The 19222-nt window shown below is 39.4% G+C and overlaps 1 protein-coding gene across 1 annotated transcript in view; it reads right to left on the bottom strand.

The window, feature by feature from the left end:
* Positions 1-17743, bottom strand: part of HECTD2 (HECT domain E3 ubiquitin protein ligase 2) — a 54414-nt gene extending 36671 nt beyond the window's left edge. The window contains exons 1-4 of the mRNA XM_039335988.1: positions 17335-17743; positions 6571-6682; positions 876-1011; positions 15-117 (exon numbers count right to left, since the gene is read on the bottom strand). Coding sequence (XP_039191922.1) covers positions 15-117; positions 876-1011; positions 6571-6682; positions 17335-17601 — 618 coding nt within the window. The 5' untranslated portion in view covers positions 17602-17743. The remainder of the gene's footprint in view (positions 1-14; positions 118-875; positions 1012-6570; positions 6683-17334) is intronic.
* Positions 17744-19222: the final 1479 nt, after the last annotated feature.

Raw genomic sequence — 19222 nt, 5'->3', positions numbered from 1 at the left:
ACATTGCCAATTACCTTAAATGCAGTGTTAACTTCTGGAAAAGAATCAAATGTTTTTGAATAAAAGTCATAGATTTCTTTCCAATCTCCTGTTAACTTAGCTTTTTCTATGTCATCCCTAAGAAAGTACAAATGCAACATGTTATAAATTAATATTTTATTGAATTTCTGTTCTGTATGTATATATATATGTTAACAATTACACTAAAAATATGATCCCTGGGTATATCCATGTTTAAAACCAAACAAATAAATGTGAGCACCAGGGAATGCTTAAAAATTTAGCAAAATTTAATAAAATACCAATAAAATCAATAAAACGCCTAGCTTTCGTCCGCAACTGCTCAAAATGCCGGTCAGTGGGAGAGTCCTCTTTATAGATTGGTCAGAGTCTGCACCCGGCTCCTAGATCTTGTCATTGGGTCTGATGCAATAGGCTGTTTCCCGGTTGTTGGGTGTTTTCTCTTTCCCAAATTCGGGGTTTGACGTGTATATATATATATATATATATATACACACACACACACACACACACACACACACACACACACACACACACGTAAATGATGGTATATATGTATATATATATATATTGGTGAGTCCTTATTTTGAGTTTCTGGGCATTTGTTTTTATAAAAGATTCAGAGAAAACAAAGTAGATGCAGACGTTAAGAAGAAGAAGAGGAAACTGGAACTAGATATGTTTAGCCTTGAGAAAAAATGACTTTCCAACATGTTTCTTTAGTACAAACACAAGAATTGGTCTATTACTCATAAAGTCCTCACTAAGTAATAGCAACAATAATTACCTTAAGCAGACCATACATCGATAAGTTGAACTTAATTGTATATCAAATAAGTAACAACATTACTTACCAAAATTCTTTCATAGTTTTTGTTTGGGTGAGACAGGACGGTTCCAGTGGGATTGAAACTTTCATTTCTACCGGAATTATATCCACTGAGGTACGGTGTTTTTGCCTAACACCAAGGCCAAGGGACTTTTCTTTTGCTAATTTAAAAATAAAAGAGAAAAAGATGAAAAAAAAATCAGTATTACAATACTCAAGTAAATAGCACGTGAAAGCAGCCATCTAAACTAGTGCAATCTTGAGTAAATATTATTAAAATATTTATTTTCAGTTGGAATTCTTATTTAAGACTAAAACTAGATTATCCTAAGAACTAATAACATATTTCTAGAAGCCATAAAATATATAATTTTTATACACCCATATTGAATTTGAAGTAGCACTGGCAGAAAAGAAGTTATGAAATTTACTTCTGAGAGACCCTGGAAAGATATTTAAGAGAGGATGTTACTCCTTCTTCGAGCCTCTAAGCTACCTCATAACTCTCTTTCATTTCAGAACTTCCTGAAATGGGTCTAGAACTCTTCTGGGGAAGAAAACCTATTTTTTTGTAATAAACAGTTCATATAAACATATTTTCAGAGTTAAAAAAATTATAAGAATAATAACATTTAATTAAAATAATATATTCACAAATAATCTTATAAATGTTCTAATAATTTTTCTATTGGCATTGCTAAAAGGTTCACTTCTTACATAAGAAGATAATAGGATTTAGAGTTCAATTATCTAGAGATCATTTAGTTGAATTATTTACATGTAAATAAGAACTAGAAGAGAGCAATAATATGCAACTACTTCCAGTCATAATTCCTTATAGTATTCAAAGTCAGGAAAATTTAATTTCTGACTTTTGAGATCAAGCTGAATCCAGTTTTGATCATGTCGTGTTTTCAAGGAATAAAAATAAAAGTTCTTCTAATTCAGGTATCATATAAAACACACCTTTCAGATTTTAAAGATTATAAAACAAAAAGCTTTAGGAAATAACTCGAGAGAGATACAAGAGTTGCAAATGAATGCTAAATCTGATTTAATAATCACATAAATACAGGCTGCTCAACTAACAAATATATGAACACAATGATCAAATTGTATTTCAGTATAACTGCAGAATTCCACACTGGAAATAATAGATTTTGACATAAAAGTGGAATGAATGAAATCTCTTATTAACACCCAAGAATGTTTATTTGTGTCAGAAGCATCACAATTATAATAAGGCATACTATAAGACATAATATTTAAAATATAATCCTATAGCTCTCATGAAAGGAACCTCTCTGAAGAATGTGTGCTGTTAACACATTCAGGCGTCTTCTGGACAACAGCTTATAGCTGGCTAATCCTTTCAATCTAAAAGCATCTGTAGCATAGTGATGTGCTCATTTCCACCTGTGCCACCCAAGAATGAGCAAACTATATAACTGTACTTTAAATATGCAGTCTGATCATTAAAAGCATTATTAGCTTCAATAATTCCAGAAAATGATATTATAAGATGGCAAATGCTAGACAGGGATCAATCACATATTCCTCTCCAAGCCAGTTAATAAATATTCAGTGCTTATCAGTTGTATGGTCTTGAGATATGGCTTGGATTTCTAGACTCCTTTGTACTGTTAACTGAAAGACTGTAAAAAGGTGGAGATTGGTTAAGAAGGTGGGAAAAATAAATATTACGTGTATATACAATGTAAAAACCCATTTATAGCAAAGTAGAGTCTGTACAGGTAATCCTTGATTCATAGCTGTAACTGGGGCAGGAATTTCTGTCATAAGATGTTGTGGTTATAATTAGAGTCAAACCCAATTTTATGTTGTTAAGCAAATCCAGATTCCCCAATGAGCATTTCCTCCCCCCCTGAAATCAACAAAAAAGGCTGCAAATCACAATCACATCACTGTAGAATGCTGCAACAGGTCATAAATGGAAGTCAGTTGCCAAATGCCTGAATTATGATCATGTGATTGTGGGGATAATATGATGGTCATAAATGTGAATATAAGTCACTTTTTCCAAGGACATCATAACTTTGAACTGTGTTTAACAAATGGTCATAAATTGAAGACTACCTGTAACTGCTAACTCTGATGATTTGATTTCTATGCATTACTGATGAAAACAGCTAATGTACCTGGTAAAATGCAAGATAATTTTAAAGCTATCTTTAAAAAGCGGATTTTGTGTGGTGATAACTCAACTTTCATTTTCTCTAATTCTCTTTACAAATAGGAAAATTGTATGTTTAATTCCAGCCCTTAACTTTACTTTGTGATAAATTCATATAAACCACTTGTAACACTTTTTTCTCCTACATCCCTCAAGAGATTCTGAGAGAGTTCATTTTATTTTAAGTGTGTAGTCTTAACAGAGGCAATTTGAATGTGTGTATGGAGTATGTATAAAAAGGCCCAAATAGTCAACATCAAATATAGCATTCAGAAAATTTTTATTCTGCAGTTAAGCATGGGTATATCCATATAGATCAGTGGTTTTCAACCTTCCTAATGCCGCGACCCTTTAATACAGTTCCTCATCTTGTGGTGACCTCCAACCATAAAATTATTTCCATTGCTACTTCATAACTGTAATTTTGCTACTGTTATGAAATAATTTGTCCATTAGTCCAGGGCTTTTCAACCTTTTCACCGACTGTACCACTTTTAGAATATGGCAACATTCATGTACCACCAGTCACCTAGCAAGGTGTCAAAAACTTGATGACCAAAAAAAAAAATGGGAAAAAGTGATAAAGTACAGGTAGTCCTTGACTTACAACAGTTTGCTTAGTGACTGTTCAAAGTTACAACGGCATTGAAAAAAGTGACTTATGATCATTTTTCACACTTATGACCATTGCAGCATCCCCAGGGTCATGTGATTTACATTTCGATGCTTGGCAATTGATTCACATTTATGATGATCACATTGTTCCAGGGTCATGTGATCGCCTTTTGCAACCTTCTGACAAGCAACGTAAATGGGGGAAAACAGATTCACTTAACAACCATGTTACTAATTTAATCTCTCTCTCCCTTTCTTTCTCTCTCCCTCTTTCTGTCGCCCTCTTTCTTTCTCTCTCTCTCCCTCCCTCTTCCTTTCTTTCTCTGTCCCTTTCTCTCTCTCTCCATTTCTCTCTGCCTCTTTCTCCCTTCTCTCCCTCCCTCTCCCCCTTTTTCTCTCTCTCCCTCCCTTTCTCCCATTCTCTCTCCCTCTCTTTCTCTCCCACTGTCTCCTTTTCTTTCTCTCTCCCATTCTCCCTTTCTCTCTCTCCCTGTCACTCTCTCTCTCTCTCCCTCTCTCTTTCTCTCTCTCCCTCTCTCTATTTCTCTTTCCCTTTTTCTCTCCCTCTCTTCCTCTCAAAGATCCTTAAAATCCTTAAAAGTTATGCTTGGGTGGAAGACTTTTTCTTTTACAGATGGGGTGGGTTGGCAGACAAGTACTCAAAAAAAAAAAAAAAGAAAAAAAAAGAAGGAAAAAAAGTGTGAATAGACATCCAGTAGCTAGCTTGAAGTTTGAATGACTTCTTCCTTTTGCCACCAGCTTCTAGGAGGAGCAAAAGACATCCAGCACTGCAACCAGGTGCCCTGGATTGGCCATTCCAGGGCTTCCTGCACCGGCTGACTTAGTTGTCTGCAACCTCCTGTTGTCGCTTGAGGGGGGGAAAGGGACACGGGTGGGAGAGATTCCTTCTTTCTCATCCAAGGAGGGAAGTTATGTTGGACCATCGATTCTGTGTCGAGCCCCATGGGCCCGACATTCGTGAACAGGCGGGAACCCGCCTGCCAAGCTGCCACCTCCCCATTGCCCTCCATGCCGGCCTGCTCCATCGCCAGACCTCCCAGTTGATAAGCGCACATTCAGGGGGTCGCCAGCTGATGGGCACAGATCAGCGCCGCAGTGGCCTCCCAGCCACCCGCTTCTTCGGCTGGAGCAATTGCCAGGGCTTGCATGGTCGCTTGCGGCGGGGAGCGCGTCAGCGGCCATTGGGGATGCCAGCGGTTCTGTGCCACAGAGGCTTGAGATACGGGACGCAGAGCGGCATGGTGATGTGGGAGGCGGCAGGACAGGGGGGAGGGGTTACCTGCATCCTGCCAGCCGAACTCTGGAAGCCTGCCTGAATGAAGAATTTTAGGGGAAGTTGAAAGCAAGACAGGTTCCTAAGAATATGATGTGTGAGGCACGGGGGGCATCAGTGGCGGGCTGCCCCCCCAGAGCCGCTGCTGCAGCCACTCCCGCCCCATACCCCCGCCTGCAGCCGCCCCACCAGCCCCGCTGCCCACCCCGCGCAGCCCCGTATAGATTGGGCCCCGCAGCTCCCACAGCAGCCGCAATGCACACCGATGGCGCACAAGGTGAGCATGAGGCAGGCGAGCATGTTTTCCGTGTTTCAGTGCCAGGCTCTCCATGCTGCAGCGCGACATGGAGAGCCTGGCTGACACAGGTGAGCATGAGGCAAGAATGCACATGGACTCCACTTTTTCGGCAGGGCAGAATTAAGTGCTGCTCCCCACCTCCCACCCCTGGTCCTCTTTTACTTACAAGTAGGAGATGGCATAGTTGTTCAGCAGGGAGGGGTGAAAAGTTCCTGCAAACTTGCCTTTGCTGCAGACAACTTGCATGTGCAACGTTTGTGGGCTGGGTCTTTTGGCACGCTCAGCAGTGCAGAGACAGCCGTTAACAACCAGGTCTGGACAATTCCTATTGGCTTTCGAAAGCCAATAGAATGGAGTCCATTGAATAGACTCTTAATCTATTCAATAGATTAAGAGTCTATTCAATAGAGTCTATTCTATTGGCTTTCGAAAGCCAATAGAATAGAGAGAGTAGCACAGCTCATGGAAAAGTTGAAAAAATCCATCAAAAAAAGGTGCCGGAATGCCGTTCTGAGGATTCTATGAGAAAAAAAGCCCTGGTCTTAGGCGACCCCTGTGAAACGGTCATTCGACCCCCAAAGGGGTCACAACCCACAGGTTGAGAACCACTGATATAGATAAACGTGTTTCGCAATCTCGTCATGCAACTCTGCTCTTTCATACTTGCTTTGATTATTACATTTTGCTTCATCCATTTAGCCTGTGCAGCTAAAGTTCCTATTTATTAAAATGTTAAATGCTTTAAACGTGGGTATGTGAAGGATAAGACTCGGAAACCACTTTGTAAATGTGCTATAAAATAATTACCATACTATTAAGTTCCAGCATTTTGCATATTCTCATCTGTTTGCTTATTCATTCATAATTCTTCTGTTTATAAAGACAGATTCGACTCCAGTTATTCTTATATGTAATTTTAAAAAGACTTTTCTAAACATACTAACAATTACGAAATATTTTTTGCAATCAAAGTTTTATAAAACCTTTGGAAGAACAAATACTGTTTAAAAACATAATTAAGCAGGTGGCAGGTTACTATTATTACTATTCATTAACTTACATGTGCAAACTGAATACCATCAGTGTTAAAATTCATTCTAGTTATTTCATCCTACAATCCCTACTGAACTGTTATAATTATACTTACTAGAAGGTTGTTTCTTACTGTGCTGTGTCACATTAATACTTCACACAAAGACAGTTATATAAAAAGTACTGAAAGCATTGTCATAACACAAATAAAAAGAACAACATCTTCAAATACCAAGTATCACCTTCAGCTAGAGGTGACTAAATAATTAAATATTTTATTCTCTCACCATTTTTTATATCAGTAATAACTAATTGTTCAGAATCTTCTTTCTTTTGGCTGATAGTTGAAATGAAATTGCTGAAAGGAGAAATATCATTTTTGTGTCCTCTTTCCACTCCCTGAAATTAGGAAAAATAAAGTGTTTGACAATGTATTTTGACAAGGTTCCAGTTCATAGAACATTACTTTTTCTTATTAGCAACACAGTGGCAATGGTTTAGAAAAAAGCAACACATTAAAAACTATTTTCCATATTTAAAAACAATACAACTTGGAATGCAATACAGAAAATCAATATTTCATTGATAAATGAGAATTTAAATATGTAAGTCAGTGCTACATATTTAATGTTGTTTGATTTCAAAATGAATGTGGAGCGAGGGCTGTTTGTTACTTGGCATAAATCCAAAACTTGACATAAAATGCACAAAGAAGGCTGTTTCAAAGTTAACGTGAGATGGGGTGGGGAGAAGACTAATTTTAATTCTATTACTCTAAGAAATAAACTGCTAGAAGACCTCCTGGATTGGAGTGGCATATAAATCCCACTGAATGAAATTATGAATGATGGAAAGGCAGAGTAACTCACTATTGCCAAAAAGATGTATAAAGTTTTAAGCAACAAGTTTCATATACTGGTTTGATAAGAAAAATAATGGAAAAACTGTTGTAATAGATTGCTGTCTGCAGCCTTTTGAATAGATGCTAAAACTGTGAAGGGTGAACAGAAAGACTGTATGAATATACTTTATTATTTTCACCCACATTCTAACTCAAACATCCATCAATAAATTTATCCAATTTTCCACTTCTCTCATTTCCCATACCATGTTCCCTTCATTTCTTTACAGAATATGCAGAATATTCATAAGGATTCTATCATAGGGAATACCGTACAGATAGTCCTCAGAATAGTTTGTTTAGTGACCATTCAAAGTTACAGCGGCATTGAAAAACGTGACTTATGATCATTTTTCACATTTATGACTGTTGCAGCATCCCCATGTTCATGTGATCAAACTTCAGATGCTTGGCAACTAGCTCATATTAATGATGGTTGCAGTATCCTGGGGTCAATGGGCAAAGTCAATGGGCTATCCATTCTTCCCATCTTCCCTTCCCTTCCCTTTCCTTCCTTCCTTCCTTCCTCCTTCCTTCCCATTCTTGTAAGCAGAACTCCTGATCTCCAATTTTTTAGTCCTGTCGATGAGTTGTGTGTGTGTGTGTGTGTGTGTGTGTTGCAGAGTTGCATTCAAACTCCATGGACAAAGGATTGTTGGGCATGGTAAGCAGATGCTATATTAAAAAGTAAAACAGTGACATAAAAATACTTCTAAGCATATTTCCAAACATACTGTATTTGACACAGTTCACTTACTCATATAGTCTAGCTTTGTTGTATGTCACATTCTTTTGGTGCAAAATATAGAAAACTGTGGATACTTAAGTAATATAGAAAGTAGGGAATATATTTCTTGCACCAATTTCTATGACATTTGGCAGTCTTTATCACATTATGATATTCAAACTATCCGCCACCCTTTTTGATATTTTTAAAGCTGGAAATCTAGTTGTAAGGCTCTTTACATAGCCCCACTTTAAGTGTGAGGGAAACATCTTTTAAATGTTAAGATTTGTTTTTCAGAGCTGGATAAAATTGAAACAATTCAGACAAATATTAATATTTCCAAGTTGCAATAGTTGAATTAATGTTTTGTTAACAGTTATATCAATCTTTCCTCCAGGAGCTTAAGGCCATTTTCATCAAGAGCTCTCCTTACTTTGACAACAATGTTCTTGTGATGTAGGATTGGATTGAGAATAACCGGCCCAAAGTCATTAAGTAGGCTTGATGGCTGAAAATGGCTTGGACCTGACTCTACCTGTGCTAGTCTAGTACCTTAACCAGTATGCCACAGGTTCTTTCCTCTGTTCAAGGCCAGTTTTTTCACCCAAAAAAGCTCCTTTTTGCCTCATATCATTATAATAAATATTTGTTATGGACAATTAAAAATAAAAAACCAATAATTTTTGTAAAGCAAAAATTTTAATTGTTTGTGCCTTTCCCCTTCCAGAGAATGGGTGACTGCAGACTGAATCAGATTTCCATGGGAGACTGTAGATTTATCTTCAAAAAGAATGTAGTGGCCTTTGTATCCATAATATTTATTTATAGGTAATGAAATAGAAGTAAATGCTTGATTTACATTTTCTCTCCTTCCCCAAATTAAAATGAACATTTTCAACTTTGAAATAATTTTAGGTATGTTTCAATTACCAGCTATGGACTGCAAAAATCCAGATGACCACTAGATTGCTGCCAAGCCTATACAAGAGTGCCTGGATTTTTGGCAATGAAATCTGGTAATGCTGAAGTTCATGTATCAAGAAAACGTGAAAATAGGGTGCTTATAAACAGTAAGCTATCTGAAGGTTAGATATGCCAGAAAAAGATATGTGAATATTCCCAAAAGAAACCATGCCTTAATAAATGTTGTTTTTGAATTAAAAAAAAACCCAGTACATTCCATGTGCTAAAAATGTACATTTTTAAAAAGCATTAGAGGAGTCCATAATGCTCTATTTGTGCACTGTTATTTCAGTCTTTATTCTAAAGAAAAAGAAATGACAGAAGCTAAAGTGTGGAAGGGAAGGGTGGAGTAATTATGAATGAACAATATATTTTTAATACTAAATGCTATTCAGATTTTACAAACAGGTTGAATGGGAACTAAAATTATAGAATTAGAGATAAAAGCAGAAAGGTGGGGGGCAATGAGGTACCAATTTTGAATGCACAGTAACACTTTGAAACTACCTCAGTTATGATCTGATAGAACTGGAGGATGTTTTTAATAACCCAAGCAGATAGGGGAAGGGGGAAACAAATGGAGGTAGGGAGCATGGATAAGATATACACAACTGGAAACTATCCAAGCTACAAGTCATTTAAACTTGTGGTACGCAGGTACTAATCATAGAAGCTCAGTTCACTAAATACCTGAATGATAATTTTCAGTTAGTAAAGGCTAATGGTTAAGATGCTGGGTTGAAGAAGAAACCCAGGTTCTGGTCTACTCTCAGTCATGGAAGCTCATTGGGGGAGGACTTTTGGCAATCACTTTCTCTCAGCCCTAACTATTTCACAAGAACGGTGTTGTGTGGAAATGGGGTGAGGTAGTAATATGCATAGGGGTAGTCCTCAACATATGGCCGTAATGGAATTTGCCCATTGCTGTTGTGTGTTGCAAAACAGGTCGGTCATGTGACCCATACGATTTTATAATCTTTTGTGGTTATTAGGTGAATCACTATGGCCATTAAGTGAACCAATTGTTTGTGTGGTATTGCCAAAACCCAGAAGAAAGTATTGGGTTTTGGCAAAACCATTGTAAAACATGATCATGTAACCATGGGACACAGCAAATGTGGTTGTACTGCAGAGCACCTGAAGTTCACTCATGTGAGGGGGCCCAACTTTGGAACTTTGAATCTAGGTCATTAGTCATCTTTTTCGGGTCTAGCATAACTTTGAATGGTTGCTAAATGACCAGCTGTAAAGTTGTGGACTACCTATAGTGCCTTAAATTCCTGTATAGATAGTCCTCAAATTACACACCTTCATTTAGTGACCATTCAAAGTTACAATGACTTATAGTTGACTTATGACCATTTTTCACACTCCACAACAATTGCAGCATCCCCATGGTCATGTGATCAAAATTCAAACACTTAGCAACTGGCATGTATTTATGACGGTTATACTGCTCCAGGGTCATGTGACCACTTTTTGTGACCTTCTGACAAGCAAAATCAATGGGGAAACCAGATTAACTTAACAACTGTGTTATTAACTTAACATCTGCAGTGATTCATTTAACAACTGTGGCAAGAAATGTCAAGACATGGGTCAAAACTCACTATAATGATCATGTGACATACTTTAGCCAAAACATAATAAGACATTACATGGTTTAATGTAATATGAAGTCATTGGGATACTCTTAACACAGGAGTTTTCAAACTTTACTATATACGGAACTCTAAGAATCCATGAAAATCTAAGAGAATCTAAAATGTCACTTAAACACAACTAATCACTAGAGCCTTGCCTCCTATTCAGGAGTTCTGGCTTCTACATCCTGAAAAACTTTGAAAATTCCTAATATACTCTGAACATTGCCATAATTGAAATAGAAGATTCATTGACCTCCCCCTAGGAAGACATACATTCCTAGAGCAATGAAGTGCTAGTTTTTATCGCAAATGATAAGTTAAAATGATTACAAGCAATATCTCTGCATTCCATAGATATAAAAATAAAATAAAATGCAGACTTTTGCAGCACAAAAACCCACATTATAAAAACATTAAACCGTTTTATAAACATTCATCTAAACTTTTAACTTATGTAACACCTTTGTTTTTTTTTAGTTACAGTATGGACAATTTCAATTGTTAAGCCACTGAAACTTTGATTATCTTTATTGCCGCCAGATTTGGCAAGTATTACAGACATATCTTAAAGCAGGGCTCCCCAACCTATGGTCTGCGGCCTAGTGGCCACCGGGCCCTGGGAATAGCTGGTGAGCCCTGCCCCACTCACTGTAGCACCGCCGCGCAGGTACTAGCAGTCCCATGTGTGCATGTGTGGGAACACTAGCACTGCGCCAGGGTGCCATGGGTGCCGTTGGCCTGTTTGCGCATGCACGTGCATGCCAATGTTCGTGCCATGGGTGCATGCAGCCCATTTGTGCATGCGCTCGCCCGCTAGCACCACCGGTGCACATTTGCGCCTGGCCAGGTGTGTGCACATTTCCCTACTGCTCCCTTTCCTTCCGAGCCGCCAAACCAGAAAGTTTGGGGAACTCTGCCTTAAAGAATTAACAGCAGTAAAGTCTAGAAATTTTCCTTTAGAGAACTTAATTCTGTGATTCACAGATAACTATAGCACAGGGGTGTCAAAATCAATTTCACTGAGGGTCGCATCAGCATTGCGGTTGCCCTTGGGGGGCTGGGTGGGTGTGGCCAGGGTGGGTGCAGCCTACTGGGTGGGCATGGATGGAGTGCGTGTGGCCTACTGGGTGGGCATGGCCAACTTTATATTGTTCGCGTCAAGGGTGCCTGTGGGGGCCTGGGCAAGAGTGGGACAAATCTGAGGGTTTCTGGCAGAAGGGGGTGGGACTGGGGCAAACGCCAAGGCATAGTGCATTTCTTCATTCCTCACAAAGGGCAACACCTCTCCAGCATGCACCCAGGGGGTGGGGCCAATGCAGCAGGGGCTGGTTCCTCGCTGTTTCTGGACAGCCTTGTGGAGCTAAGACTGAATGTGTTTCAGCATAGATGGCCACCACAAAATTGTACATTGGCTCCCGGCCGGTCTGAGCCAGGGCCAAGGCAACAGGGGCCATTCCCTCACTGTTTCCAGGATGGCTTCGCGGGCCACATGAAACCACTTCGCGGGCCGCATCTGGCCCCCGGGCCTTGTGTTTGACATGTCTGCTATAGCACAACACTCCACATTTTTCTGTGCTCATACAAGCCTACAGGTAATCCTCAGTTACTGACCATTTGAAGTTATGATGAATCTCTCCTAGACTACTTATTACACGGTTCTGAAGTTCCCAAAGTGCGCCCCTCCCCCAACAGTCAAGTGACTTCATGTCAGACTCTCGGCATTTGTCCTGCATTTATAGTTGTTTGCAGCATCCAGCATTTGCAGGACCATGTTTTACAACATTTTTTCCAACATTTTTGCAGTTTTTGGCAAAAATGACTCCTAGTGAACAATGGACTTGCTTTATGACTACAAAATTTGCTCTATCACCAGAAGGTCATTTTTATGACCATGGTGCTCATTTAATGACATTTAATGATTTTACAAAAAGGTTGTAAAATCGGATCAGTCTCGGGCTGATCCCCTTTATGTCTGTGATGACTTACGACCATAATGGACATTGAGGACATGTATTATATTTCAGTTTGAGTTAGGACGCCCACTTGCAGAATGCCAAGGTAGCAGAGTGAATATTTTTCCATTTTTAGAATTTTTAAAAATTATTTGAAATAAAGGAGATGCAATACTTCCTTTTTCTATATTTGTTTAATATGTTTTATAAGCACTGACGCTTGTTACCAAAATATCATTGTGTTCTTGAATCTCCATCTGTTCCTCTCCCAGGATATGCTGAAGCATTTATTTAACATAGTTGTAATTTTTACACATTTTTATAATTTCTGCTTTTGATAATTCGATCCAAACCATTCAAGAAAATAAATTTAGTATGGATGAGTATTTCAATGCACCTCTATTAAAATAGATTGTCATATCTCATGTTATAAATAAATTTCTGAGCATTTACTAAAGAAGTCAATATTGACTTCAGTTTTATGTATTTGATATATGATTTGCAAAATGAAAAGCAGTATAACAAATGAAATATGCAATAAATCAAACTGATGGCATTTAAATAAGATGTCTGCCCAATACAGGTAGTCCTTGACTTACAACCACAGCTGGAACCGAATCTTTGATCACTAAGCAATTGTTAAGCAAGTTATCATACAACCATACCTGATTTTACAACAATTTTTATTGTGGTCATTAAGTGAATCCAGCTTCCCCCACTGACTTTACTTGTTAGAAGTCAGCTGGGAAAATCAAGAATTGCAATCACATGACCACGGTGTGAGAACTGATGTAAATGAGAGCCCAAATTGTAATTATGTGGCTCTGGAGGTGGTGCAAGTCATAAATTTGAGGACAGATCTTAAGTTATTATTTTCAATGCCATCATAACTTTGAACCAACATTAAACAAATGGTTGTTATCAAATACACTATTAGTTTCTGTGTTGATATTGATAAAAGACTATTTTCTAAATAAGGCAGGGAATAGGCTCACAGAGGAAATTAATCCCTCTCTTTCTTTTTTTACTATTGGAGGGAAGGTTAATCTGGAATCTTTCATATGTTCAAAAATGTCAGGATAGGTTTGAAGATGATGCATTATCATTATTACCATTATCATTGCCATGGTAATATCTATTATTCTGATCAGTCTGGCCTTATTCCTACCATCACCTCTACTAGGTGCATTTTGGCATACTTTGTAAATAGAACAACCCTGTCAAAACTATTAATTGCATTCCTATCAAAAGTCATTTCCCTGCTGTAGTGAAAAGGAAACTTTTCTATCAGCTTTGATGGGACCCCTTTCTTTCACCCATTTTTCATACTGGATGCCTCTAAACTCCCTGAAGGAGTTCTCAACCTTTTTAATGCCGCGACCCCCAACCGGTTGTAAGTCGAGGACTACTCAACCGGTCGTAAGTCAAGGACTACTCAACTGGTGCAGCACCGTTTGCAGAATGGGACTTTTGGTGGGCTCAGCAGGGCAGAGACAGCCTGGACAATTCCTATTAGCTTTTGAAAACCAATAGAATTAGACTCTATTCAAGAGAGTCTATTCTATTGGCTTTCAAAAGCTAATAGAATAAAAGGGAGTAGCATAGCTAAGGAAAAGGGGGAAAAAATGGGCGGACTGCGTTGTTTGGCGACCCCCGTGAAATGGTCGTTTGACCCCAAATGGGGTCCCGACCCACAGGTTGAGAACCACTGCTTATAAACCGCCCATTCCAGTCTCTTAGATCTGGCCTATAGTTTACTAACCAGAAAGTGTTCTAATCAAATGTGCTTGTATGGTGATACGCATCTATCTGAAATTGTTGAAATCCCATGATATTGAAGCAAGAACTGTAAATGAAATACCACATATGTAATTCTGCATCTGTTTCAGCTATATCAATAGTGACTACCAAAAGAATATGGAAAAATACATAATGTAGTGTAACAAATGTCTCACATGAACTGGATTTCATGTCTTTTCAAAGCTGGCCCTTAGAATTTTAGATTGACCACATTCAAAGAATGTTCTTTTTTACATGTATTTTAGGTTTATTGGTTTATATTGGTTTCTGATATTTGATTTGGATACTGAAATTTGGAATGGTGCATCTAACTTTGTCAATGAGTTAGTTATAAGTCAACGGTATTATCTCAACATGAATTATATTTTAATGTTATTAAAAGGTTTAACAAGGAATGTAAGCTTAATAAAAATAATATAAAATAAGAAAAGAAAAAGACAGAAATCAGAAAATCTATACTTTTGTCTATACTTTTAAATTTAAGAATTTTCTGAACACAGTATAATTGGTTCAGTGTTAGAAATATTAGTTCATCTGAGGATGTTCAGTATTTGATGAAAGAATAACTAGTGATTCACTTCCTCTGCTGCCTTTCCAGACAGCAAACTGAATATTTTTCTGGGAGAAAGGCTTAAAGTAAAAAGAAGCTTACAAACAAATCCAGAAAAAAGGAAGATAGTTGTTTTAAATATTCAACCTCACATGAACTAATTTAGCCATTAAGATATAACGGGTTTTTTTTCTTTTATTTCTGTGCTATTAGAACTGGCAAATACAGTTTGCAAATACATCATGCAGTTGTTGCCATGTTCAAAATGCCTTTCTACTTTCCATCTGTTATAAGGACACTTGTTCTTAGCAATATAGCACCATATTAAGCTACTGATGATTGAAGGCTTTTCCCGTTATGTTATGTCTGTAATATTCAGCACAATGAATTGAATGTGAGTGACTACGACATTGTTAATGAAGATCTCTACTTCAGATCATTTCATATTATTATGTTTTTTTTTAATCATTTAACATTGGATTTAGGATAAATGCTTTTCTCCACTATAGTATGTGTATTTTTTCCACTATGGAAATGCTTATGCAGTCTTGTAAAAACAGTAACAAGTTTTGTGTAACAAGTTTTGTGTAACAAGTACCTTTCTTCTGTAACGTAAGTATCAAAATACAACTTGCCCCTACATCCATCAGTTATAAGAAAACTGCCTGGCTTGCTTTTCGTAAATATTTCTTACTATAGTTCTTAATTTTATTAACCATTTTCTGGCTATGGTGAAATATAGCTTTTGAAAGGTAGCACAGATGCTTGGTGTCAGAGCAGCAGTTGTGGAAATGAAACAAAGTACCCCGGAGCTCTATTTCTTTTCAAAACAACACTACAGTGGCTTGTTGATACTTTCCAAGCAAAAATACCATTATGAATCCTGTAAGCAGGAAAAATGCATTTCTAAATCCAAGCCTCAGTGAGCAGCAGACACTTATATTGAGGTACTGCTGAGCAGTTGTCTCACTGATAGTTTGATAACCTCCTGTTTCTTCTCAGACTAAATTAGATGGAAGGGGAAATAGGCAGGAATTAATAATGCATTCCTTCAATTTTCTATTTGTGCTGTAGCTGTAACTAGGCAGCCTTTGTAAGAAAGGAGGTAGTTGGGCAAGAGACTGGTTGGAGAAATTATTTTTTAAAATGCAAGTATTTTTAAATTTGTATTATTTGCTGATTTGTATTCTTTGCTTTTATCCTGGTAATTCACAAAAAAAAATCACAAGTGCTTTCTATAGTTTCAAATGTAACAGTACTTTGGTACTGTTATTCCTCATACCTTCAGCTATTAGAACTGTTTTGTCTGACTTTATTGAGAAGGGGGGGCTAGAAATCAGAACAAGTGACTATGGTGGAAAATAACAGCCTATGTTTAACTTTTTTTAAGAGCAGTAATTCCCCTGCTGTTTTCATGACAGGCATGCATCTTCCCATGGGACATAAACAAATATACTACCGGTATCAGACTAATACATGATGCAACACACAGTAGTTCCAGAAATAGTTTCTTACTCTTGCATAACCTCCTGCCCTCTGCATTAAAACAACAAAAAGCAAGTTCAGAAAGGACACTGATTTGTTAATGGGCTAGATTAATTCTGAAGGAAGCAATGTGAATATTATAAGCTAATCCTTAACACCATAATATTAGGGAGCTATCACTAGCCTGGTACTCTCCATGGTGACTGGCAGATGATAGTACTCAACTCACAAATCTGGAAGACACCAGATTGCAAAAGAAGACATAAATTATAAGTTATTTATGCAAACATTTGTTTTATAGCAGTCCTCTAAGTTTGGTATTATAAATGAATTTAGATAAACTTGTGGAATCAGGCTACATTTGTTTGCTGGAGAAATGATGGGAATCATTGTGTGCTCTGCATAAGGAATAAACCGGGTGCCTGTTAAATTTAATATCCAACACTTGTTTAGCAGTTTTAACAACTAGGTTTTTGAAGTTGTTCCTTCAACTTACTTCCTGCTCCAACCCTTCTAAATTACCTTTCCTTGATATTTATTCATGGGAGAAAAAATAATAAGAAAAATCCACATAAATATCACAAAGAGGTACTCAACTTAGCCTAATCCACAAACTTTAAAAAAAAAACCCACCTTGAGTTGATTTGCCCTTTCTGCTTAGATTGGATACTTATTTTCAAATGACAGCTGAAGGAACTGGAAAACTAAGGCCAGACCAGCAGATCCAAATCTAAGGACTGAACTCTCTGCCAAGCAGAAGACCCAACTTGGCCCTATCCATTTGTCGGAAAAGAACCCATTCCCCTCCTTATATTATAGCCACTTTATGGGTGAATAAATACTCGATCCATGGTAAGGTTTAATAAACATGGTTTTAGCTTCAATCCGGAAAACTCCAACTGCCCTTAAACAGGGCAACCCCCCCCCCATCAAATAATGTATCTCTGCATGCAGTCCCCTTGGGACAAGGCGGCATCTCCTATTAAAGGTCCCTTCCTGGAGCAGGCAAGCAGGGGCCGATCCTTACCCCAGAAGCCGACCTCGATTCAGGCAGGTGAGGAGCCAGTTCCTCGCCTTCTCCCACTCCGAGTTTCCCTTCTTCTTCCTCCTCCTCCTCCTCCTTCTCAGCTGCCATCCCCTCTTCCGGCGGCTGGGAGCCCATCGCCTCCGTCGACGGGGGATTCGCGCTTTCCTCTTTTACGTCGCAACCCAGCATGAGGCGTTTGTCGCCGACCGCAGGCAGGAGATCCGAGGCGGCAGCTGCGGCGGAAGGCGGCGGCTTGGGCAGCGCCATGGTTCCCTCCGCTCCTCGTTTCTTTCTTCCTCTCTGGGTCTCCCTTCTCCCTTCCCGTCAGCCGCCTCTGGGGCTGCCTGCCATCCTCTCCTTGCTCGGCTCCGCTCTGCCCAGCTCGCCTCCGCCTCCCTCGCCCGCCGTTACCTCAGGCAACCTCCTCACTAGTCCGGAGGCGGCCACTGGAGCGGGGCTTTAACGCCTCGGCCCCTCCCTTATCTTTTCCTTCTATTCCCCCCCCCCCGCCAAAGAGAGAGAGAGAGAGAGAGAGAGAGAGAGAGAACTTCGATCTGCGCGTGCCGCTTCTTCCCCGTCCCGCCAAAAGTGCCCGAGCAGAGCGACGGTGCTCCGTCCCAACCGCCCCAGGACTACGCCGCGGAGATGCCCGCAGCTCCTCGCTCGCTCCTCCGCGGTCTAAAGAGGGCCTGACTAGGCGCTCCCTGCCCGGAGCGGAGACGGCCGCGGCGGGGGTTTTAGCGCGCGGGTCCAAGCAGCCCCGCGCTGGTCCAAAGAGCGAAGGGAGAGGCGAGACGTGGCAGCGGCAGCCCCGGCGAGCGCCTGCCGCCTTCCCTCATTGCTTCCCCACCGGTGGTGAGGAAGGTCCCGCCAGTTGAACAGCCAGACTGCGGCGGTTCCTCTCGCCTGCCTCGCCCGCGACTCGGGCAGACCTCCTTCGTCCGCACTTCCCCACACTTTCCCGTTTCACTGCGCTTCGAAAACGGAGCCCGCCATGTTGATCTGAAGGCAAGATTGCCGACTAGAAGGGCCGGGTGTGTGGGAGAAAGAGTCGCCCCCGGTTACGAAAACTCCGTATTTTGCCAGGGAAGCGCGGAGGCTTCCCGAGCTAGAGTGAGACAAGGGAGCTCTCATTACGCAACTGCCGCAATTCAGAGGTTTTTTTTTTTTTTTTTAATCGCACTGTTTGACGTCACGTATAGCGAAGGCGGACGACAGGTTGCTAGTTCTAGCGGGGGGGATGCGCGTGGTTCCTTAAGCTAGGCGGGTAAAACCTCAATAAGGTCATCAGTTGTCCTTCTACCTTCCTCTTCGTCTTACTTTCTCCTCTCGCCTTAGGTTTTAGTAGGGACCTGCTATTGCTTTGCATACACGAGAGCTACCAAAATCCGGATGGCCACTAGATGGCTGCATGCCTTTGGGTCACCTAGTGGTCGCCCGGATCTGACCATCCTATTTAATATGGTTTGATGGGGCCATGGAACGATTCCATTTTTTTAAAAAAAAGGATGATGAATGTACTTTTATTATTTATATATACAATGCATATCTTTGAGACCTCTTATGAAAGTATATAAATATTTTAATTTGGTTTTATAGGGTTCACCTTTTACAAAACGGAAGATGCTTAAAATGGCAACTACTGTAGCACATTTTAAATTTTAGCACATCTTAGAGTTACCAAGTAGTTCATGTTCGTAGGGAGTACAAGTTCAAAAGTGCAGTTTCACCTCAAATCCAGTAGCTGCACTATGCAGTTAATAGAAGTAAACTTATTTTTTTAACAACTTAGATTTTTTTACACTATAAAGATTAAAAAATGAATAGTAAAAAAAATTAATAAAATAGTAAGAAAATATTGAAGTAAAAAAGCATTTAGTGATTTTTT

Source organism: Crotalus tigris, unplaced genomic scaffold (assembly GCF_016545835.1).
Source record: "Crotalus tigris isolate CLP2741 ecotype Arizona unplaced genomic scaffold, ASM1654583v1 scf7180000017663.5292952, whole genome shotgun sequence".
NCBI lineage: Eukaryota > Metazoa > Chordata > Lepidosauria > Squamata > Viperidae > Crotalus > Crotalus tigris.
This window is presented reverse-complemented; position numbering and strand designations above follow the sequence as displayed.